The sequence below is a fragment of the Miscanthus floridulus genome, chromosome 4, assembly GCF_019320115.1.
Source record: "Miscanthus floridulus cultivar M001 chromosome 4, ASM1932011v1, whole genome shotgun sequence".
NCBI classification, from domain to species: Eukaryota; Viridiplantae; Streptophyta; class Magnoliopsida; order Poales; family Poaceae; genus Miscanthus; species Miscanthus floridulus.
The window spans coordinates 118,651,797-118,675,930 of NC_089583.1; the positions used below are offsets into that span (position 1 = coordinate 118,651,797).

General features: G+C 47.1%; 3 protein-coding genes and 1 long non-coding RNA gene across 6 annotated transcripts; 2 read left to right on the plus strand and 2 right to left on the minus strand.

Annotated features, from left to right (window-relative positions):
* The first annotated feature begins 5,688 nt into the window (after window positions 1-5,688).
* LOC136550520 (thioredoxin reductase NTRC) lies at window positions 5,689-11,806 on the plus strand. The gene is made up of 10 exons (XM_066542122.1): window positions 5,689-6,001; window positions 6,226-6,439; window positions 6,541-6,646; window positions 7,208-7,473; window positions 8,003-8,282; window positions 8,556-8,663; window positions 9,037-9,123; window positions 9,198-9,302; window positions 10,038-10,168; window positions 11,478-11,806. Exons 1-10 carry the CDS (start codon window positions 5,785-5,787, stop codon window positions 11,536-11,538), a joined length of 1,575 nt encoding a protein of 524 aa, XP_066398219.1. The 5' UTR covers window positions 5,689-5,784; the 3' UTR covers window positions 11,539-11,806.
* Window positions 11,569-13,580, minus strand: LOC136550531 (uncharacterized). The gene is made up of 2 exons (XR_010782325.1): window positions 13,428-13,580; window positions 11,569-12,250 (listed from the first exon to the last, which is right to left on the minus strand). It is a non-coding gene; the product is annotated as an uncharacterized lncRNA (long non-coding RNA).
* A 210-nt stretch (window positions 13,581-13,790) lies between these two features.
* On the plus strand, window positions 13,791-15,141 carry LOC136550525 (uncharacterized). Its single transcript, XM_066542125.1, has 2 exons — window positions 13,791-14,653; window positions 14,766-15,141. The coding sequence occupies exons 1-2, from the start codon at window positions 13,990-13,992 to the stop codon at window positions 14,909-14,911; spliced, it is 810 nt and encodes a 269-aa protein (XP_066398222.1). The 5' UTR covers window positions 13,791-13,989; the 3' UTR covers window positions 14,912-15,141.
* A 1,312-nt stretch (window positions 15,142-16,453) lies between these two features.
* LOC136550530 (probable RNA 3'-terminal phosphate cyclase-like protein) lies at window positions 16,454-22,592 on the minus strand. 3 transcript variants are annotated; one of them, XM_066542130.1, is made up of 3 exons: window positions 21,584-22,592; window positions 17,802-17,944; window positions 16,454-16,736 (listed from the first exon to the last, which is right to left on the minus strand). In XM_066542130.1, the coding sequence occupies exon 1, from the start codon at window positions 22,046-22,048 to the stop codon at window positions 21,689-21,691; it is 360 nt and encodes a 119-aa protein (XP_066398227.1). In that variant the 5' UTR covers window positions 22,049-22,592; the 3' UTR covers window positions 16,454-16,736; window positions 17,802-17,944; window positions 21,584-21,688. The 3 variants fall into 3 exon arrangements, with proteins under 3 accessions (XP_066398227.1, XP_066398228.1, XP_066398226.1); XM_066542129.1 differs by having other exon boundaries at window positions 16,456-16,736; window positions 17,802-17,953; XM_066542131.1 differs by lacking the exon at window positions 17,802-17,944 and having other exon boundaries at window positions 16,455-16,736.
* Window positions 22,593-24,134: the final 1,542 nt, after the last annotated feature.

The window sequence follows — 24,134 nt, forward strand, 5'->3', positions numbered from 1 at the left end:
GCAAATGTTATGTCCTTCTTTCTCCTCATGAACGCACTAAACTAACTGCTCAATCAGTTGAGTGTGCTTTCCTAGGCTATAACCTTGAGCATAAGGGGTATCGTTGTTATGATCCTTCTGCTCGCTGTATTCGTATTTCTCGTGATGTCACCTTTGTTGAGTCTTGTCCTTATTTCCACTCACCCGCCTCAAAATTATCGTCTTCAAATGACTCTATCTCTTTTCTTTCATTACCTCCTATCTACATTGATTTATCATCACCTTCCTCTTCTACTTCTCCTATGGACTCTCTCACGCCTCCACCTAATATTCATATTTCTTTTGATCTTCCTGTTCCTTCACAATCTATTCTTACACGCCCTCCCATTCATTTCTAGTATAGTCCTCGTCCTCGTGCTCCTTCAAATCCCAAGTCATTTGCTAGTCTTCCTAATCCTGAGGCTAGTACCACAGATACTCCTTCTCATGATCCTTCTTCTAGTCTAGACACACGTTATAATCTTAGAAATCGAGCCACCATTCATGCACCCAATAGGCTTGGTTTTCTCATTGCTAGTGTTGCTAGTGAACTTAAACCTTCTTCATATAAGGAGGCAGTAGGTAATCTAGTTTGGGAGTAGGCTATGTTCGAAGAACTTGTAGCTTTAGAACGTACTGGTACTTGGGAGGTGGTTCCTTTACCTGCACATGCTGTCCCCATCACATGCAAATGGGTATTTAAAGTTAAGACCAAAGCTGATGGATCAATTGAACGATATAAAGCTCGCCTAGTTGCTTGAGGTTTTTAGCAATCTTATGGACATGACTATGAGGAGACCTTTGCTCCTGTTGCTCACATGACTACTGTTCGAGCTCTCATTGTTGTGGCTACCATTCGCTCATGGAACATCTCCTAGCTAGATGTTAAAAATGATTTTCTTCATGGTGATCTACATGAAGAAGTCTATATGCAACCACCCCCAGGTGTTAAGGTACCAGATGGTTATGTTTGTCACCTTTGTCATGCTCTTTATGGCTTAAAGCAAGCACCTCGTGCATGGTTTGAATGATTTGCTTCAGTTGTTAAAGCTGCTGGTTTTACTCCTAGTGATCATGATCCTGCACTATTTGTCTATGTTTCTGAGCGTGGGCGCACACTACTTTTACTCTATGTGGATGATATGCTGATTACTGGTGATGATACTGAATATATTACCTTTGTAAAGGCACATCTTCATGAACAATTCATGATGTCAGATCTCGGTTCTTTGAGGTACTTTTCTTGGCATAGAAGTCACAATGACATCTCATGGCTATTATATATCACAACAGAGATATCTTCAAGACTTAATAGCTCGATCTGGCCTCTCCGATACTTGTACTGTAGCAACACCTATGGAGCTTAATCTTCAGCTATGACCTAATGATGGTACACCTCTTGCTGATCCTTCCTGATATCATCATATTGTGGGTAGTCTTGTTTATCTTACTATAATAAGGCCTGACATTGCTCATGTTGTACATATTCTTAGTCAATTTGTTGGTGCCCCCACATCAGTTCACTATGCACATTTGCTTCGTGTTCTATGGTATTTACGAGGGACATCAACACAATGACTATTTTATGCCAAGTCCAGTCCACTTCAGCTGCATGCTTACTCTGATTCTACATGGGCAAGTGATCCTATGGACTATCGCTCTATCATTGGTTATTGCATCTTTATCGGTACTTCTCCCATTGCATGGAATTCAAAGAAACAAAGTGTAGTATCACGCTCTAGTGTTGAAGCAGAACTCAGAGCTCTTGCTACTACAACTGCTGAGATAATTTGGCTTAAATGGTTGCTGGCTGATCTTAGAGCTTCATCTGATAACTCTACACCTCTTTTGTGTGATAATATGAGTGCTATTCAAATCACAAATAATCCAATCAAGCATGAGCTGACCAAACATATTTGTGTTGATGCATCATTTATTAGATCTCATTGCCAATAGTCCATAGTTGATCTCAAATATGTTCCATCTAAGCTTGAAGTGGCAGACTTCTTCACCAAGCCTCAAACAAAGGAACATCATCGTTTTTATCTTTTCAAACTCAATGTGTCTGATTCTTAATCAACATTCACCTTGAGTTTGAAGGGGGTGTCAACTATATAGCACAATCTATACTAGTAGTCTGGCCCATAAGGCCCATGCCCCAAGTGTCTATTGTATACATGTACATGTATCTAAATACTATAGTCTGGAAGATTCGATTCTGGTTTATTCTGCTAAACTTAGCACATCCCATCCATTCCCACGTGATGCTTTGACAACCAAGGGAGTAGAGTATATGTATTGTAATTCTATTATTGTTTTTTGTTTAATACGATGCTTAGTAGGAGAACAACACACGGTTTGATGGCTAGTGAATCATGGGACTAAGAACTCTTGAGAAGGTTTATATAACCCGAAAGAGTCGGTCTATATTGGATTCGAGTGTTTTAGAGGAAGAGAGCATCCGATTTTTTAATTGTTCTTCTTCCTCCTCCTGCTACTCACCGCTACCGGACCTCGTCCTTGTGCCCGCCGCGGGGTTCATCAGAGGTTTGGCAAACCCTAACACCTACGGTGGCCTCCCCTCCCTCCCCCCTCCCCCCACCACCAACTTCTCCAGCTCCGATGAGCTCGCCCGCCACCATCTTCTCTAACTCCAGCGAGCCTCCCCTACCTTGACCTGGCCTAGCCACTGCTACCACCGCCAGGGCCCCTAAACCGCTCGACCACCATTTCCACTGCCTGGCCTCCCTCCCTCCCTCGGTCGGCCCCTTCTATACCCGCCAGAGTTGGAGAATAAAAAAGAGGAGAGATGGAGAGGATCACTAGAACCTAAGCCACCACCGCTGTCATCTTTGTCTCTGGTAGAGGGGGGAGGAGGAGGAGGAGGAGTCGGACACCTACCTCGTCGGTGCCACCACCACCGCCGAAGGAGATAGAGGAAGGAGATGTGAGCTCGCCTGATGAAAGATCCTTATGTGGTTTTGGTAATTAAGTGACAACCCTAGGTGAACTAATTGTGTTTATGTGAGATACACATGTGATTAATCCATAAGTACATGTGTATGAGCAACATATGCCGTGAATGTGAATATGGTTTGGAGATGTTGCAAAGCTCACACATGTGATGATGAAGGAGCTCATTGCAAATGAGATATGACATTGAGTCATGTGATCAAGGTAGAGAAGATCAAGACATGACTTGGCTTGATGGACCGATTGCAAGTGTGAAGGGTAAGTTGGAGGCTTTGGACTGATAGACCGCGTGGCGGTGAAGCTTAACCAAGACTTGACGCTGATGGACGAAGGCAACGGTGAAAAGCAAGTGAAGTCAAGATCGATGAACCAATATGATCACGTGATGATATGAAGTGGATCATATCATTGTTGATCGTGTTGGTGTATGTGTTGCATCGACATTGGAGGAGATGGAATAGAATGCGCAAGGCAAAGGTATAACCTAGGGCATTTTATTTCACCGGTCATAGGTGTGTAGAGAAGTTTATGACCAGGTTTAGAATAGATGTCCGTACTATCAAGAGGGGCAAACTTGTTTGCATATCGGTTATCTAGTGCTACTCGAGTGATCTAACTTTGTATCATCGCTATGATCGAGTGGTGTGGCAAGTTGAGTGACTAATCCTTTAGGAAATGTTTGTGAAAAGCTAACACATATACACATAGTGGTGCACACTTGGTGGTGTTGGCACATTTATAAAGGAGAAGAAGTTAGAGTTGTTGTGAATCAACTTAGAGAAGAAAAAAAAGGTTTTTTTGGTATACTCTAAACTATAGGATGGTCTTTAGATTGGAATACTACTTTGATCTATTATGATTTGGATCAAGTATGCATGTGGGATATGTAGCCCTCCGAGTAAGCTTTTCAAAATATCCAAGATCATCGAAATCGGAGTTCAGAGCTAAGAGTTATAGCCATTTTAGCGCTGAAAGGTGTGTGACCGGACGCTGACGTGAAAAACGACCGGACGCTCAGGGTCTGTGTCCGGTCAGCACCTGCGAGTCTGGTCAGTGTTTTTAGCGTGTCCAGAAACGACTGGACGTTGGGAGAGTTCGATCAGTGATGACCGGATGCGTTCGGTCGCTGAAAAACGTCTTTGGAACCTCTCTGTAAGTGACCGGACGCTGGGGTCCAACGTCCGGTCGTTATGACTTGCGCGTCCGGTCAGTACACGCTTTGCCCAGTAAAGAGGTAACGGCTATTTTAGCTCTTGAAGTTATAAAAGGAGCGTGTGGCCGGCCTTAGGCTGGTTGCTGAGCACCCTCGCGCCTATGTGGCTTGTGTAGGAGTGCTTGGATGCCCTCTAACTCACTTTGTGCTTGCAAGAGTGTGAATCGATTGCGAGTGAGTGTGATTCTAGTGTGTTGTATTGTGAGATTGTATCGAGTGGTACTAGGTGATCGAGTTGCAAGCCGGTGGTGCTTGTTACTCTTGGAGGTTGCCACCTCCTAGACGGCTTGGTGGTGGTCTCCGTCGAAGCCCGCAAGAAGTTTGTGCGGTGCTCCGGAGAAAAGCTTTGAGGGGCATTGTGTTCGTCCCGCGAGAGCCGCGAAGGGCAACTCTAGTTGAGCTTGTCATTGAGCTACCCTCACTTTTTGGGTAGGTTCTTGCGGTGCCCGACGTGCGGGCTTGACAGGTGGTGCCAATTAGCCGCCGAACCACCAAATGAGCGGTCGACACAACGGGGATGTAGCGTGTTAGCAAGCACGTGAACCTTAAAAAAAATCACCATATCAATCTTGTTATTCCCGTTGGTTTACAAATCCCCTTACATAAGTTTATGATTATTTTTATATACATGGTGCTTGTATAGATGTTCTTGTAATTAGTTAGCTTGTGTAGCTCACTAGTTACCTTCTTGCTTGTGTAGCATAGAAGTAGCTCTCTTGCGTGGTTAATTTGGTTTGTGTAATCTTGTTAATCACTTTGCTTAGTTTGTATAGCTAAATATTTGCGCTCTCTAATTTGACATTGATTGCATTGTTGTTGAGCATTGCTAGTGAGCTTAGTTGACTTTGTGTTTTTACTTACTAGCATGTGTAGGAGCTTTCTCATTACTTAAAATACTAGTGGCATATGTTTATGTGACCTTGTTTATAGAATTGGTTATGTGAGTTCTAGTTAGCCCGACACCTTTGTTGTTTAATTAGAATCTTTAAGAGGGGCTAGAGAACATAGATAGCAAGATATAGTCTTGACTAGACCGATAATTTTAATTCCACACGTGTTTCAATTGGTCGACGATTAAGTTTTAGTAACAACTACTCGTCATCTCGACGCTACAGCTGAGTGCGGGGTCGGACGGTCTCTGCTTCGCCCCCGCGCGGATCCTGACGGGTGCAAAAATCGCACGTCCATCCCTGCTAAAACATCGGAGCGGTGTTTAGGAGAAATTTGCAAATATGCGACTCCAAACATGAGGTGGGATGGGTCAGTCCCAAATATAGAATTTTCTCGGTGTTTAGCGGTCCCGAACCCGAAAACGACAATGGCGAGGTTGGGGCAGGCCGGCACAAACAAGGGAACGCGATGAGCCCAATCGACGGCCGTCTCTGCTGCCCGCTGGGCGCTGGCTTGCGCTTTGCATTCGTTGCGCGCTCTCTCCCCCACTCACCCGCCCACCCCCCTATCCATCCATTCATTCATCACACCTGCCTCCTCCCGCTCCACATCCTCCCCTCCGCCCACCAACTAAGGTGCAGCCAGCAGGCAGGCAGCACCCCAGCCGCCTCCCCCCCTCGCCACTTGCGATGGCGGTCACGCGCGTCGCCGTGGCCGCCGCCCTCTCGGCGGCCCCGCTCTCCTCCCGCCGCCACCAGGTGGCCCTCCCCTCCTCTTGCCGCCTTCTCCCCGCCGCGGCGGCCACCTGCTGCAACAGCCGCACGCCGATGTCGCTGCAGGCCGCCGCCGCCGCACCCGCCGCCGGCGCGGTCGACGAGGAGACCCCCGCCTCCTCCTCTACCTCAGGTTCGCCTCCCCCCTCTAGCATCATCCTCCCTCGGAAGAGTCCAGATTGGGCCGTCGTGAAACCGCCGAGTTGCTCGTGCAACTGACGGAGTGACGATATAGCTACTCGCTGCCTGAGCCGCATTTGATCTGTGAGCGGTCGGAGTGAGAGCGGGCTACTAGCAACGTTTCTAATCAAAGAGCGAAGCGTGGCGAAGTAATTGGTTGTTTCGCTGACCCTGCAGATGCTAGCAAGGGGGTGGAGAACCTGGTGATCATCGGCTCTGGACCGGCCGGTTACACTGCTGCCATCTACGCCGCCCGGGCGAACCTGAAGCCTGTCGTGTTTGAAGGGTACCAGGAGGGGGGTGTCCCTGGCGGGCAGCTGATGACCACCACCGAGGTGGAGAATTTCCCTGGCTTCCCGGAAGGTATAACTGGGCCTGATCTCATGGACAGGTGAGACTGTTCGATAGCGGAGCCATTCGGTTCGATTTCGATAGTGTCATGTTGGTTTGTTACCGTGCTTACATCATCGCCGGTGCATTGGTTAAAAGCAGAATGCGCAAGCAAGCGGAACGCTGGGGCGCAGAGCTTCACCAAGAGGATGTTGAGTTTGTGAATGTAAAGAGCAGCCCGTTTGTTATTCGTAGCAGCGACCGTGAGGTACACTCTGTAGTTCTATTCCTCATGCATGTTCGTCCTCTATAATCTGTTTTTGGAGTTTGAATTATCATTTTGCACAAGGTGGTGTTGCATGTGTTATTTGTTGGGCATTCAATGGATGCTATTAGCTTAATGTAACAATCTAATCAAAGATACAGTCCATTGATGATAAGCAAAAAACATAGGAGCTTTTATATAGGGGGAAAATGTAAGGATTCATGTCTACAAGAGCAAGCTCTTGAACTGTAGGTCAGTCCAGTGTTTATGTGGTTTACTTGATTATAGGTCATACACTACTGTCTGGTCTTATGGTCTTCAGTTTTTCTGTTACCTGTCTCTTGTTTGTAGTTTCTACAATATGTACCCATTTGATATTGCAGACTTGCAATCACCTGGTACTCGTCCTGTTTTTAAGTATGTGACGTTTAAGGCAAGCTAATTAGTTCATTTTTAACTAATTAGCTTGCCCTAAACATCACATATTTAAAAACGGATGGAGTATAATGAACGCAAACTATTTTAGACATTTTCTTCTCTGCATTAATCTCAGGGCATATGTAGGTGAAATGTCATAGTCTAATCATTGCAACTGGAGCTACGGCTAAGCGCCTCCGGCTGCCTCGTGAAGATGAATTTTGGAGTAGAGGCATCAGCGCATGCGCAATATGTGATGGAGCATCACCGCTGTTCAAGGGCCAAGTTCTTGCAGTTGTTGGGGGTGGTGATGTAGCTACAGAGGAAGCAATATATTTGACAAAATATGCTCGACATGTTCATTTACTAGTTAGAAAGGATATGCTACGGGCATCCAAAGCTATGCAGGACAGGTAAAATAATTTCAAGTCTTTTTCCTAGGAATGTTCTATTCTGTTCACACAGACATACTACCAGCAGATTGCCAGCATTTCACTTATCTTGGGCATCAGCACTTATTAGGAGTAATAGTGAATTGAATTATCTTCTTTTAGCTATAGTATTTTTTTGTAACCCATAAATCATAATTATGATAGCACGGTATTATTTTAGGCTAGGGCTATTGCTTTCAAGTAGTGGTTATATAGGTGGCATTGTAAAATGCTGTATTTAGCCAATAATCTACAGTTTGTTGAATGTGAGCTAGTAAATATGGTAACTAGGTTAGTTAGTGTTAGCTGTTTGCCAATTTAAATACTAAAAATCATAGTATTACTGAGTTTTCATAGATCCTGCAGACCGTCATGTTTGGGAACTTATCTGTAGATTAAGTTATTTCTTTGAAGGACGTGAGCTCCTCTTCAGTCACATGAAATATTAATGAGGTAAACTTCCAATTCCCTGGATGTTTGGTTAACAGGTTGATTATGGCGAATGTTTCAGAGTACTCAACAACCCCAACATAACAGTACATTTCAATACAGAAGCCATGGATGTTGTTAGCAATGACAAAGGGCAGATGTCTGGCATTCATCTGAAGAGAAGAGATACAGGAGAAGAATCAGTTCTTCAAGTGAAAGGTCTATTTTATGGCATAGGACATACTCCAAACAGTCAGCTGTTGCAAGGCCAAATCGAACTTGATAGTGCTGGCTATATTTTAGTTAAAGAGGGCTCAGCCAAAACTTCAGTTGATGGTGTATTTGCTGCTGGTGATGTTCAGGTAACAACATCATTCACCTTCTGTATGGAACTTCTACATGGTTTGCAATGTATCTTATTTTCCGAAGCTCCATTGTCACCAGCATGTCATGTTTTTGTTATCTCACATAACATATCATTTCTTGATGTGTTAAGAAGGAAAGTGCTGCAGCTAAGTATTTGGAAAGTCCGTCAGTATAAAATGCAGTATATGTTATGCTAGATATACATTTGTGAAATTGAGATATTCCTATGGCCATTTTGGTTTTTATACTTCTCCAGTGTGTACCTGCAGGATCATGAATGGAGACAAGCTATTACCGCAGCTGGATCTGGATGCATAGCTGCTTTGTCAGTTGAAAGATACTTAGTTGCCAATGATCTTCTTGTTGAATTTCACCAGGTTGTCCTTTTTCCTCACAGTATCTGTTTCTTTATGACATCTGGTGCACATACCAACTTTGGTTTGCCTTGAACATTATTATAATGGAGGATGACTGTACAATCTTAGATTAATGGACCCACAATATCATGAACAGCTGCTTTTGTTATTTTTCCTGGTATTTCTAGTTTCTGGGTCATCACATATCAGCATTGCCATGACTTGTAACCACATTGGAATTTTTACATATATGAAAATTTGAGCCTAGGCTTTCGTCACATCTTATATAGCATGGTCAATTCACTTTTACTATCTTTTGCTGGCTATTTTCTGTAGTAGCCCCAATCAAGTTTACAAGGTACTGTTCTTTCTCATAATTTTAATTGAACTGCAGCCTGTTCAAGAAGAAACAAAGAAGGATATTACAGATAAAGATGTCAAAATGGGCTTTGACATTTCTCATAGAAAACACAAGGGACAGGTATTTATGCATAGATTGGCCCATATGATGAAAATATTAATTTGAAAACTGACGCTGAGCTTTCTTCTTTGCAGTATGCACTCCGCAAACTATACCATGAAAGTCCACGACTCATTTGTGTTCTATACACTTCTCCCACATGTGGTCCTTGCAGAACCTTAAAACCAATTTTGAACAAGGTTAGTTCCTGAAGTTGAAACTGAACATTGAACATCATCACACTCTATATAAATTTCCTTTGATAAACATTTATTTTTGAGCTACATAACTATAAATCTGTTCCTGAAGTTGAAACTGAACATTGAACATCATCACACTCTATATAAATTTTCCTTTGATAAACATCTATTTTTGAACTACATAACTATAAATCTGTTCCTGAAGTTGAAACTGAACATTGAACATCATCTCACTCTATATAAATTACCTTTGATAAGCATCTATTTTTGAACTACATAGCTATAAATCTAGAAATATCAATTCGGCACCCTTGTTTCTCCTGATAATTTGGCATTTATAGTGCCTATCCAGTTCTCGTGATTTTGATCTGCTAGAGGCATGTTGGAGGCTTGAATACCAAAACCTGAAAGAATGGCTAAGCAAACAATATATGAATTCAAGGTCCTGAAACTTTGTATCTGATTGGTCTAATTTAAGGGCTCATATTCTTTTCAAAACAACCTACCAATCAACCTTAAAGCACCTCCCCTTTTTTTACAATGATAATAGGATACATACAACTTGGGTGTTAAAATGAAATCAACATTAGCTTCACAACATTGTGCGTGGCACGGCAACTAGCAGGCACATGCTGCTATTGTGATGCAAAATTCCCATTTTATGATCTGTGTGTATCTTAGTGTAGGTTGCTTGTTTTATTACTTGCTAATTGCTAATGTTAGTTTATCTTGCAGGTCATAGATGAGTACGATGAGTTTGTTCATCTTGTTGAAATTGACATTGAGGAGGATCCTGAAATAGCAGAAGCTGCAGGCATCATGGGAACACCTTGTGTTCAATTTTTTAAGAACAAAGAAATGCTTAGGTTTGTTATCTGTACTTATTTTTAGACCAAAGGCTTTTCAGCCCAGCTTATATTGAAAGCTTAACAGAGGGTATTGCTGGGGTTACCAACTTACAGACAAGCACTTTAAACCCTCCACAAACACCTTCTAACCCCACCACCAAGAAAGTAACACAGAACAACCAAAAGCAATGAGCTTGAACGGTAGGACCTATACAGACACCAAAGTTCACATAACAGAAACAAGAAGAAAAGGCCTTCATTAGACGCATTTGACCAGCTTGACAGCCCTTCCTTCAACTTCAGCAACACCCCTTCCATCCTGCTCCAGTCCTCCTTCGACAGCTTGGTCCACTGCTTTAGGAAACCAAGGGATTTGTAAACTACCTGTTTAGGAGATTTAACAATAACATTTGAAAACACAAGGTCATTTCTAGTTTTCTGTAAAGCCCATCCTACACTCGCTATGATCCACCACAACATATTGTTCCTACTCCCTCCAGCAGTCCGTAAACAATTCTCTTGAAAGGTCTTGATCGAAGCTGGAGATTTAGACCAACCCAGATTATGTCTCACCCAGCACCATGTTACCATCGCTATAGGGCATTGAAACAACAAACGATCCACTGTTTCTTCCTTGCCACAGTATTTGGAGACCTTAGATCCATCCCAATTCCTCTTCCTGAGCTGTTATGCGGTTTGGATTCTGTCATGCCAGGTCATCCACAAAAAAGTCTGAACTTTTAAAGGTACTTTGACTTCCAGATCTCCATCATCCTCACATCAACCACCCCACTGAAGGTTATACATCTGTACATGCTTCTAGTTGTAAACTTACCAGAGTTCTCTAACTTCCAGACTACCTTATCATCTTCATCATTCAGATTAATACCAGATGCTGAATGAACTTGCAAACCGAAGGCACATCTTGGCTAAATATTGGACTAGTTGGTGTATGTGTATTTTATCGTTCTTCAGCCTGTTCGGGAGGCCGTATCGTATCGTGGATTATTTACTGCTGGCTGGTTTGGTGTGAGAGAAAAACACTGTTCCCGGCTGGAAATTTACGATCGTTTACGAGCAAGCGAACAGGCTGGCCAAACCTTGTTGCTAGACCCCAAAAAGAGGGAGCACACTTTTTTTTTTAATATGTTGTCTGATGAAGTTCTCGAACAAAATTTTGTTAACCACAGGCATGCAATTGAACTCTTAAATCTGTCTTCTTTGAACTTTGATGCTTGCTAGTGACAACGAACTCATGGCGCGAGTCCTGTATTATGATGTCTTAGGTACGCCATTGTCTTATCTTTTGTTATCTTGGAACATGCAGGACTGTATCTGGTGTGAAAAGGAAGAAGGAATATCGGGAGTTTATCGAGGCGAACAAATGAGTTGAGCACGCAGTACACGCCCCCAAAAGGTTTTTGAAGTGCAGTGGTTCTTTTGGCGCTATTTTGACGCCACCCCAGGTGGCCAATTTTTTATCAGATTTTAAGATGAGCCTGGTGTAATGCAATGCCAAAGGTAACTAGGGGTGTTTGGTTGTCCATCCTAAATTTTAGTCGTTGTCCCATTGAATGTTGGACATATGTATGGAGTATTAAATATAGACTAATTATAAAACTAATTATATAGTTTACGACTAATTTGCGAGACGAATCTTTTGAGCCTAATTAGTCGATGATTTGACAATGTGTTTGCTACAGTAAACATATGCTAATGATGTATTACTTAGGTTTAAAAAATTTGTCTCGTGTAGTACTGACGGATTATGTAATTTGTTTTTTTATTAGTATCCAAACACCTCACGCAACATTCTCTCGACACACCTCCTAAATTTTAATAGCCGGATACAAACACCCCCTAGCCGATCGCTCATATTGGATTATACAGCTCAAAATATATTCTTTGCTGTGTACAACATACATGGAGTTGACCCCCTGCTGATCAATGATCATTGTCTTGACACTGTCACTGTGCAAGCTAATTCCACGGATTATCATCCATTAATCTTCAGTATATACTCGGTAATGCTGAATCCGTGTTGATCACAAGGAAGCGACTGGAAAAAAATATGCTTGTGTATGTGTGGAAGCCTCTCTGCTCAGGCTGTGTTTAGTTGGATGAAATTTGAGAATTTGGCTATGGTAACACTTTCGTTTTTATTTGGCAATTAGTATTTAATCATGGACTAATTAGGCTCAAAACGTCCGTCTCGCGATTTTCAACCAAACTGTGTAATTAGTTTTTTTTTGTCTATATTTAATGCTTCATGCACTTATTTGTTTGCTTTAGTGATGGATGAGGTCACAAGGGACATACAAGGGGATATCCCTTGGTGTATGCTTTTCGCGGACGATGTAGTGTTAGTTGATGAAAGCCGGACAGGAGTGAATCAGAAACTGGAGTTATGGCGGAAGACTTTGGAGTCCAAAGGTTTTAGACTTAGTAGAACTAAAACTGAGTATATGATATGTGACTTCGGCACTACTACTCAGGAGGAGGAAGATGTTAGTTTAGAAGGTCAAGTAGTGCCTAGGAAGGATACCTTTCGATATTTAGGATCAATGCTACAGAGGGACGGGGATATTGATGAAGATGTTAGCCATAGAATCAAAGCAGGGTGGATGAAGTGTCGGCAAGCGTCTGGTGTCCTATGTGACAAAAGGGTACCACAGAAGCTAAAAGGCAAGTTTTATAGGACGGCGATTAGACCTGCTATGTTGTATGGTGCAGAATGTTGGCCTACGAAAAGACGACATATTCAACAGCTAAGTGTCACGGAAATGCGTATGTTGCGTTGGATTTGCGGTCATACAAGAAGGGATCGAGTTCGGAACGATGATATACGTGAGAGATTAGGGGTAGCGCCAATTGAAGAAAAGCTTGTCCAACACCGGTTGAGATGGCTTGGACATGTGTAACGGAGACCTCCAGATGCACCGGTGCGTAGTGGAATCCTAAGTCAGGATAGTAACGTGAAGAGAGGCAGAGGAAGACCGAAGTTGACTTGGGTAGAGGCAATAAAAAGAGACTTGAAAGGATGGAATATACCCAAAGACTAAGCCTTAGATAGGAGTGCTTGGAAGACAGTTATTCACGTGCCTGAACCTTTTATTGCTTCTGTTGGGTTTCAACTCTAGCCTATCCTAACTTGTTTGGGACTCAAAGGCTTTGTTGTTGTTGTTGTTGTTGTTAATGCTCCATGCACGTATCGTAAGATTCGATGTGATGGCTATTGTAGCATTTTTTAGGAAAACTTTTTGGAAGTAAACGTGGCCTCACTGTAGAATTTACCGGTCACCAGCGCTTCATCTAACACCAGCCTCTCCTCCTGCCGTGGCGACCGTTTCGCCTTCTAATCGCCCGCCGGACTGCCTGACTCTACCCGGCTGCCACTTCGCCGCCGCTCTCCGCCCCCGGCGGTCTCGTCACCTGCGCTGCCGGCCCGCCACCGCGGGGAAACCCATGGCCGCAGGGAAACCACCCGGGCTCCACCTGTCGCCCGAGACGAGTCAGCACACCACGCGTCAGGCCACAGCCGACACGGAAACAAAACCAGCGCACGGATAGGCGAGGCGACCCGCCTCCCCCCAGACAGATCCTTCCTTTATCCGCCACCCAAATCCGGCGAACCGCCCGCTCCGTCGCGCCAGCCAATCCCCACCTCAAATAACCCCCGGCGCCTGCGGCCGCGGCCCCACTCGCCCGCCGAGGGGAAATAACAAACAAGGCCGCACATCCACACGCCACCGCCGCACGAAGCGAGCAGCCGAACCCGGAAAGGAGCAGGCGAAGAAGACAGCCGGGAGAGAATCCCCACCGCCTCGCGCGCCGCGGCAATGGAGGTCACCTCCTCCTCCTCCTCGCCTTCCGCGCCGCCGCCGGGCTCCTCGAAGCCGGCGCTCCGGCTCAACCCCGCGGCCGTCCTCCTCCGCCGCCTGCCCACCCCGACCCCGACCACGGCGACGCCCGTCACCGCATCAGCGCCCCCCGCGCGGCCCGGCAGCGCGTCCAACGCGCTCGCCGCCTTCCTCTCCTCTCTCATCCCCTTCTGGCGCGAGCGGCGGCGGGGGGCGCCGAAACAGCCGGCCCACCCCGCCGCCTCCGCCGCTGCGGCGCGGAGGGCGGCCGAGCAGGAGGCGGAGGCGGAGGCGCGGCAGCTGGTGGGGTGCGCGGTGCCGTTGTTCCGGCCGTACGTGGCGCAGCTGCCGTGGCACGGCGGCGCGCGGGCGTGGCTGTCGAAGCTGTTCCCGCGCTACGGCCACTACTGCGGGCCCAACTGGTCCAGCGGCAAGGAGGCCGGCTCCGTGCTCTGGGACCGCCGCCCCGTCGACCACCTCGACTTCTGCTGCTACTGCCACGACATGGCCTACGACACCCACGACCAGGCCCAGCTCCTCCGCGCCGACCTCGCCTTCCTCCGCTGCCTCGAGGGCAGCCGCCGCACGCCCGCGCGCGATGGCATCGCCGCCGCAGCCATCTACCGCGCCATGTGCATCTTCGGTGAGCCCAATTCTCCGTTGCCAATCCTCGCACTGGCCGAGTGGCCGTAGCCTTGAAACCTAGTATGTCGATTGAGTGATTGGTGGGGCGATGCGTGCGTGCGTGCTTTCAGGACTGAAGACGATCCTGATCCCGTACCGGACGAACCTCGTGCGGCTGCAGACGGGGCCGAACTACGCGGATTTCTTCGCCGATTTTGTGAAGAGGGTCGCGTCGTCGTCGGGCAGGCCGACCGGCGGCGAGAAGCAGAGGCTGTGAACAAATTTGCTCGCCTGGTCCTACATGTAAGGTGGTAGATCGAATCGAATTGGTTGGGGGAATGTGATCGTAGTAATTTGTCTATATAGGTAGCTTGAGTTTTTTTTTAATCCACAATATGGCCAGGGAAACTGTGTCATCCTGTCAATTTGGGGGTAATTGTAGCAGCTGATGAGAAACTTGAGGTTTCTACTGTGAATATAGCACAAATGTGATGCCCTTGGTTGAAATTGATAAGATCAGGGCAATACTCCTAAGAACAGCAGGTCAGCAACCATGCTGCCGCATTTCTCTGTTTGATCTTCATTTACCATCTGTTATCTATCTGCCTGTCTGGAGTCCGGACACAAGGACACCTTGTTAAAACTCTAGGATCATAGGAGTAGATCTAGTAGGTACATTCTTTTCTATTAGGGATAAAACAAAGAGTTTTTTTCCTAGAACATGAACTAGATAGAGAAAAAGAGAGAGGGAGATAGGGGATAGAAGTCGCTGACCATCGGGTTTAGTGGAGGAGGTGGCCATGGTAACGGTGTCCGGTGACGGCCGCGTCTCGGTGGTGAAGTCCAATGACGACGGTCCAGCGGCGGCGGTGCCCCGGCAGCGGCGAAGGCGGTGGCGCTTCTCGTCGCTGTCAGCGCTTCCCTCTGGATCGGATTAGGGTTGTAGGTGGGGTTCTTTGGGCGGCGACGAACCTCGTACCTTAAGCCTCCGGCCCCACCTTCTCTTTATAGCGCTGCGCGACGGGGGGCCACCAGCCATGTGTGTGACTGGGCGCCCTCGATCAGGGCGCGAGTCAGGATCCGACTCGGTCGTTGGACCGAGCCGGTGGAGATCAATATAACATTCTCCCTCTTGATCTCACTTTATGACTTGAACCTAAAATACTTATCTCAGCCCATTCCATCACAGATTAGTGTATAGAGCATGTCTCGTCACAACGGTTAGTACTATTGGATTAACAGCTATAATACAACTCTCTATTTTGAAACAGATTCTCAACTAGGCCTTATTGTCCAGGGATCATAAGTTTTCCCATAAACCCATGCTGGCTAAGTGTTCTCTGAACACATTGGACGGTAAGCCTTTTGTAAACGGAACCGCAAGCATTTTCTTTGTACTTACATGCTCGAGACTAATAGAATGATCTCGGATTGTGTCTTTCACAACATAAAATTTTATGTCAATATGTTTGGCAGCACCACTTGACTTATTGTTGTGAGCATAACATACTGCTGACTCATTGTCGCAGTATAACTTGAGTGACCTATGAATGTCGTCGACCACTTTCAACCCGGGCATAAATTTATATAGCCAGTTCACCTGCCCCGTGGCCTCATAGCATGCTACAAACTCGACATACATCATGGACGATGCAGTGACAGTTTGCTTGGAGCTTTTCACGATATAGCTTATGACAGAACCACCCAATTTATACAAGATTAAATATGACTGTCCCCGTTAAACAAGTTGACACACGCATATCGTCACTTATATGAACCCGGTATTCCGTCGAGTACCATGAAGGCCTCGATAAATCAACTTCACAACCAAGATCGTACTTGATTAAGCAAATACATATCACATAAATAGAATTTACAGCGAAAATAATATTACAATAGGGTCACAAGCAATTAATACAAGTTCAGTTTCAAATCCAATAGGTTAAAACAATATAACTTTGAAATGATTACCAAATCATAATTTTAAATCATATTGCTAGCTCTGATGACACCCTCCAACAAAAGCATAGATGAGAAGCAAATACATAATAGCCAAGCCCACCGGCAGTTTGTCACCACCTTCAGTAGACATAGCACTTCACCTGCAACAGGGTGGGATAAAACCCTGAGTACTCAATTATACTAAGCAAGACTTACCCGACAGGAGAAAAATGAAGACTCCAAGGATATGCATGGTTTATTTGGTGGAGCTTGTTGGATAGCATAATCTTTTGCAAAAGAGCTTACTATGTAAGTCCTTACTTTCAAATTTTTAGCATCAAGTTCAGTGAAGCCAATTATAGCTAAGTTTGCATCTATCCTGTAACAATCATTTGATTAATAAGTATCACAGTAGTAACCATATTCAATTATAATGATCAACAGAACCATCATGTTTCATCAGTTACTACGATTGCCGGAGCAAGGTATGAGTTTCTCACTATCCAGAAGAGACGGTGATTCGAATCGATTACATCCAGCTGGGCAATCCCAAACACACACCCGTACGAGCCCACATTAGCTCGCGTGGGTCACCGTTCACCCCATTCACAAAACTCATGATCCTGTATCCTCACATGAATTGCCCGAAGCCCGAAGCCCGAAGCCCATAGCAAACATGGTCTTGGACCAGTCCCCTTCCTTTAATACTCTCCTCCCAGCAATGCTAACGGTCCAATATACTCAGCCTGAATGAGCTAATCGGCTTCACGGTCAACTATAACTCAGGGCCTTGTTATGTGTTTGGTACCTTCAATCTCAACCAAGGTCCGACAACGAAGCAGTCCTTAAATGACACAGACGGGATCAAAGAATACATGCCTAGCCGGCATCAACAACAACCATAATAGCACCGGATCCTGTTCGGTCTCCAGTTATCCATTATCACCTGGTTCTTTTTCACGATAGCAAATATAGCCAACTGTGTCAAAGTAGCCACCTATGTCTCGCAGGCGACAGGAATCACCCGACTTCTACCGGTCTAAGCATAGCTAAGCATAGAGCGACCTATACATACTAGTAAGGATACATGTATATATATTGTAGACAAGGTAAGACATGCAACAACAGGTTTCAATTCAACTCCTATACTTAATGCACAATACAAAATATAAACTCAAGTGTATTTTAAAAGAGAGGTAGGAGGCTTAGAATGCTCCGGGGCTTGCCTGGGTTTGAAGCATAATGTCATTGGTTAGCTTCGTCTTCAGGACGTGATCAACAATCATGTTTATCTTCTGGACTTGGTTACCGTTACACCATCTTCTGGTCAGCTTCAACACCGCGTCCTTCACTTCTTTGTGTCATTCATCTAACGTACCTAGATGATATGCAATGAGGCAATGCATGACTAAAGGAAAAGCAACACAAAGTGTATTACAAAGAGGCACAAAAGACAAGCATAAGGTTATACTAGATTTAGACATTGGCACTTAGGTGGATGATGGTTAACTAAACATCACACAACTTACTAAGCTATGATAGCAAAGCAACACCAAGGCACTCTCATGCAAGCTAGTCATACCAATCACGATCAAGATCCTACTATTATATGCAGACAACAATTTGAACATCACGCCGACACACATGACCACTCCTTAGCTGGATTGGTTGACCATCATTACAAAACTAGATAATACCCCGCGTGTTGCTGTGGGAATTTTAGTGTTCTATGAAAGAAATACTTATAGCGTAAGAAATACTTGATCAGCAGTTTTTGAGATTCAATGGGTTCACAGGACGCGCGTATGTGCCCTGGAAGTTTCCCACGAATATCTCTTTTAAGTTCGCCCAACTTTGGATTCAGTTGGGCGGAAGGTGTTCCAACCACGTTCGCGCCGAATCGGACAGGAACAATGAAAGGTTGCGGATAATGAAATTGTCACTATCCGCTCCACTGGCTTGGCAAGCAAGCCGATAATCCTCGAGCCACAGTCCGGGATCTGTTTCCCCAAAGTATTTTGGGATGTTGGTCGGCGGTCGATACCGCGGTGGGAAGACGGCGTTGCGGATGTGTCGGCCAAATGCCTGAGGTCCCGGCAAGTCAGGGCTTAGGCTTCGATCCTCGCTGCTGTCGTAGCGTCCGCCATGACGAGGGTGGTAGCCGCAGCTAACCTCCTCCCTCTCATCACCGTGGGCACGCCTGTGGGCATCAAGGGTATTGCGCGCGTAACAGTGGAGGCCGAGACGCTCATGCACCAGGACCGCGGCGCGTGGCCTGTCGCCTTGCTGCGCCTAGTGGACTGACACGTCCTCGGGTGTCGCAGGCTCCGGAAGCCCCCGGAGCAAGGCCGTCGCGGCAGTGATGTTCTGGCCTGCTCGGGTGAGGTGTGGGAGGGCTTCGTCGTCCTTGATGATCCTCCGGTTCACGTCGCGGGCCACGGCGCGCGCACGCCCACCGTCTCCGTGGCGCTCGATCTCTGGCTCGAGCTCCGCGCGTTCCTGCTCGAGCTGGAGTCGTGCTTCTTCAAGCTCCTGGTGCCACGCCCTCAGCTGCTCTACCCGTAGGCGAGGTAGGGCCCCTGCGTCCCCCTCGACCTCGTCATCAACATCGTCTGTTGGGGTAGCCCCTCCCTCGTGGATGCTTTTGATGTATCCCTTGGGGGTACCTGCCATGAAACATTCTTGTGAGAGGTGATGCCTCCCCCTGCTAGAGTCAAGAGTCGGAGGACGACTCTGATTCTGCCACGAGAAGGTCGTGAAAAGATTCCGCGACGTATTCGGTCATCCCCATGAACTGGTCGTTCGTAGGGGATGGCGACGTGCGCTACGCCACAAGGTGGCCAACGGTCTCTGCGGCGTTGCACAAACCGAACAGGAGCGTTGTCGACGCGCTCCAGATGAGGTATTCCGAGGAGAGCGGCTCTCCTTAGGCAAGCTGCGTCATGACGTTGGCGAACGAGAAGGTGAGACAACGCAGGTCCTTCTAGGACGGTCGGGGTCCTAGGAAGGCGCTGAGCTGGCGCTCTAGCCTCCCATAATCGAAGCCGAGGAGCTGGTCCCTCCCGGGGGCGCGAGCCTCTGATGCGTGCAACTACAGCTCCTCAAGCGCCTCGGTGATCGCGTCGAGGTCGGTGGAGTGAAGAGGTTGGACAACGATGGGAACCCGTGCCAACTCTCCCTCCATCGTAACGACGAAGTCCATGTTCCCGAAGCGCACGAACGCGCCCGGGACCCAGCTGACGCCGTGACTTGCCATCCGAGGCCTAATGTGGACGTCGAGACGTGCAAAAAGCTCCTACCTGGCATGCCAACTGTCGGTGTTTTCGAACCACCGACGGGTAAATTTGTATTTGCGCGTCTGGCTCGAATGGTGTGCTCTGAGGACACAAGGGTTTATATTGGTTCGGGCGAAACGTCCCTACGTCCAGTTCGTTGTTGCTTGTGTTACCGGCACTTGGTTTGCAGTAGGGGTTACAAACAGGCGAGAGAGGGAGAGAATCCCATGTCTCTGGTGGAAGGAGTGAACGGGTGCTGAGAGCTCGCTTGCCGCTCAGCCGTGTGCTCGTGTCGTGCTCTTGTCTTAAGATCCCCCAGCATGGGGCGCCCTACTTCCCCTTTTATAGATAAAGGAAAAACACGGGTTACCGAGGAGGAAAAGGAGAAGAACGAGAGAGAAGAAGGCTTTCAGAGTTGCCAGGTCCTTCTTCTCCTTCATGCGGGTCCCGCTGATCCTGTAGATATCAACAGGGATGGCTCCATGTTGCGGCCCTGTTCATCACTAGCGCCATGCGTATGTGTCATCTGCTGGTCATGGCATTCCACTCTGTCTCAGCGGACGTCGTGATGAACTGACACGCCTGTCAGCGTCCGTACGAGGATTAATCAGAACAACACCGGCATGTCCGACACTGTTCTTAATGTGAATCCCCAGGTATGGCCCGTCATGGCCACGGGTTACATCGAGGCGTGCCAGCCTCTTCCCTAGTGTCAGAGTTTTAACCCAGGCCCATATGCTTGGACCTGGAGTGGTTTGCAGCGGTATAGGTCCCCGTTGGACGAAACAGAACCCGCGTCCTCGAGGTCGGGCGAGACGGAGCCCGTACCCAAGGGGTTGGGCGAGACGGAACCCGCGTTCTTGGGGTCGGACGAGACGGAGCCCGCACCCAAGGGGTCGGGCGAGACGGAGCCCGAGGTTGGGCGAGACGAAAATTGCGTCCTTGGGGTCGGGCGAGACGGAACCCGCACCCAAGAGGTCGGGCAAGACGTAGCCCGCGACCTTGGGGTCGGGCGAGACCTTTTAATACGTCTTGAGCCATCTGGGGAAGTCAGCGTGGGCGCTAACTTCCTTGCTTTGGGTATCCCTAATATCGATACTCGACACATAGTGGCAAATGCACTCTAACTTTGCCCAGATGAATTATATTACAGACAACCAATTTCACAAAAAGAGAATATGATCAAGCATACAGGAGGAGGCTGCACATGTCGACCTTTACTAGCGGATTCTGCAACAACAACGACAAAGAAAGATCCTTTGTTTTCCTCAAAAAAAGAAAGAAGAAATCCTTTGTATGCAAGAAATTAGGCTGAGCTACAACCTAGACCCTTTGTATGCAAGAAAATAGGCCAAGAAACAATCAAAATAGCTCACAACCTAGCCAAGGAGGCATGGAGGCACACTTCTCATTCAACTTTGTTTTCATGTAACCATGTAGGCCACTCAATGCATTTCCCCAACAACAGGTATTGCAAAACATACACTGGGATGATTTCCACCTCATTTCTATGACTTGTTTTTATAATGAATAAAGGTGCCAAAAGAATTAGCACGAGGGTATCAACCAGCACCCTGACACTTAAACAAAATTCCAACCAAACAATTTCTATTGACATCAGCTACAACCACGAAGGAATTCATCCAGTAAGAAAAAATCCACATGCCAGATTCTTTGGAGCAATCCATTTGGCCTAACACTTAACCACTAGCACAAACAAATGAGGCCCTCACCTTTGAGCCGAATCAATATGGGGGGTGGGGGCCCTCGAAAATAGGCCAAGCAGTATGAGCAGCTCGAGGAAGTAGCCAATCCCCCGGCGCACCCCGCAGTCGTGCTCAAGACCCTTTCCCACTGTTATCACCCCCGGCCGGTACCTCATCTTTGTTCCTGCAAGCACAATACAAGCACCACACCCCATAAGCACCAGCACCACCGTAACCAAACCCAGAAGGCAGGACGCACAACACAATCAAGCCGGGCAAGTCCATTCCTGTCTCGTTGAGGTCGATGGTGTGGAGGTCGGATATCTTGTCGAGGAGGCGGAGGAGGGAGACCTCGTGAGGGCGGAGCTCCGGCGCCGCGTCTCCGGAACGGATGTCCTCGATGGTGACGGCGGTGGAGGTGAGCGTCGCCAGCACCATCCGCTGCCGGAAGTCGCGGCTGCCGGAGAGACGCCGGCTCTTCTCTAGCCCCATCTCTGGGGGCGGTCGCGTGGCGGGGGCGGGGGCGGGGGCGGGGGCGGAGGCGGAGGTATGGAGGGTTTAGGATTTGGTAGGATTTTGGCGCGCTGCGGCGAGGCTGGTCCCGGCGGGTGGCCGGAACCAGCTTGAGGGGAATTTGATCGGGAGCAGTGGAGGAGACAGACGTGTGGGGTCGGATATAGAATTAGTAGGCCCACAATGCAGTCTCCTGGGCCTCAAGTAATGGCCCATGGAGTGGGGGAGGTGAAGTGTCGCCATGATTAATTTACAGTATATCCTTGTCATGACTGCGGTAAACCACTAAAACTAGTTTAAAAGATTGTCTAAGAAACTGGAATGTTTCAACCGGAGAATTTAGTCTGATGTGTACTTTCATAATTCCAGTTGTTAATTGCATCATCTAGCAAGTCTTTGTAGCTGTACATTTTTCATAACTGCAATTGGTACTTCTATCATGTAGATTTTTTTTTCCAAGATGTACATTTCCATAGCTGCATTTGGTACTTACTACCTAGAAAGTATCGCTTTGGTTTTTGAACTGAGTTTAACATTGCTAAGTCAGGTTCGTCATTTCAAATAAAGGTTTCTGTTCGTTTGAACTTATCAGTTTGGTTTATCAGCCATGGTATAGTATTTTTCACTCACAACAAATCAACGAACAATACTTTTTAGTCTGGCTTTTCAGCAAAGCGAACAATGCTTGCTAAAAACAAAATTTTCAAGTTTCTGCGCTCTGCAATTTCACATAATTTATGGCTGAATTTCAAATTCGATGGCCACTGACTTGTACGAATCTTGGAAGTTTTATTTTGAGGGCACCTTCTACGGTTTGGTATGTTTCTTTATGCGGTAATGCTGGAAATCAAACGTCCGTCTGCGGCCTAGTCTCCTGTTGGTGGACCCGACGTCTAGAAGCCTAACCATTCCTATCGGCTCCCCTCAAGTCACCGCATATTAAAAAATTCACGCATCACCGTGACTGCGCTCTGCATCCGGCTCCACCGCAGCTCCCGCACGCCTCCCTCTGTTGCGCCTCCTGCCGACCTTCCTCTCCACCGCCGTTGTGCCCGCACTGCCGTAGCGTTCTCCCCCACGACCGCACCACTGTGGCATGCTCGCCGCGCGAGGCCGCACCATCCGACTGATGTTGTCGCCTCCACCGCGGGCACCACGTGCGCCCTATCACCGGGGGCAGCGCGGCCGCTCACCAGGGGCAGCGCGGCCGCTCACCAGGGGCCGCACAGTCGTCCGCCCACTGTCATCCTCCTTCTCCACCGCGACTGCACAACCGGATCCCACTGTGTTGTGCTCCACCAGGCTGGCTGCCATGTTTTGCTAAAAGCGCATGTTGTAAGCATATGTTTCATGTGTTTCAGAGGTACGTTACAAGTGTTTCAGATAGATGTTGTATATCGGAATGCTGCATATGTTGCAATGGTTGTACACATATGTTGCCAATGTTTCATATATGTTTTCCGAACACATGTTGTAAATATGTTTGTCTGGATGTTGCATATGTTTTATCTGGATGTTGCGTATGTTTGTAATGGTTTTCAAGTGTTTTCGGGTAAGTGTTTCACAAGAATGATTCAAGTGCTTCATCTGCCTTCAGATGTATGTTGCAACTATTGTGTTTGGATGTTTCAGAAGCAGGTCGGGTGTTGCATCTCTCCTCGCCCTCTGTTGCATCGTCCCGATGTGTCCTCCTCCTGGCGCCGGCAGGGCATCCATACAACGCCGCGGCCGGATCCTTCCGAATCGGAGTCGCCGCCCCCTTCCCCTCTTGTCGCTCGGGTGCGTGAGCCCCACATGAAGCGCGCGAAACATAGTGCAGCACATGGGCGTCCAGACACACTAGCAATGTCGTTCTTCATGGTGTTTTGCCTTCTTGTGCGGAGTCGCAGAAGAGTTCTGCAAAATAATCACACCGTCCTATTTATCCATCCCATGATCTTTCTCTCGCGTGTATGCTTCGCTATCTGGCGCGAGAATAATCATGAACTTAAGTTAAATAGGGGTTTTATGAAAAAACAACTAGATCACGAGTAATATCCCTGATCTTAATCGGGGGTTCTGCAAA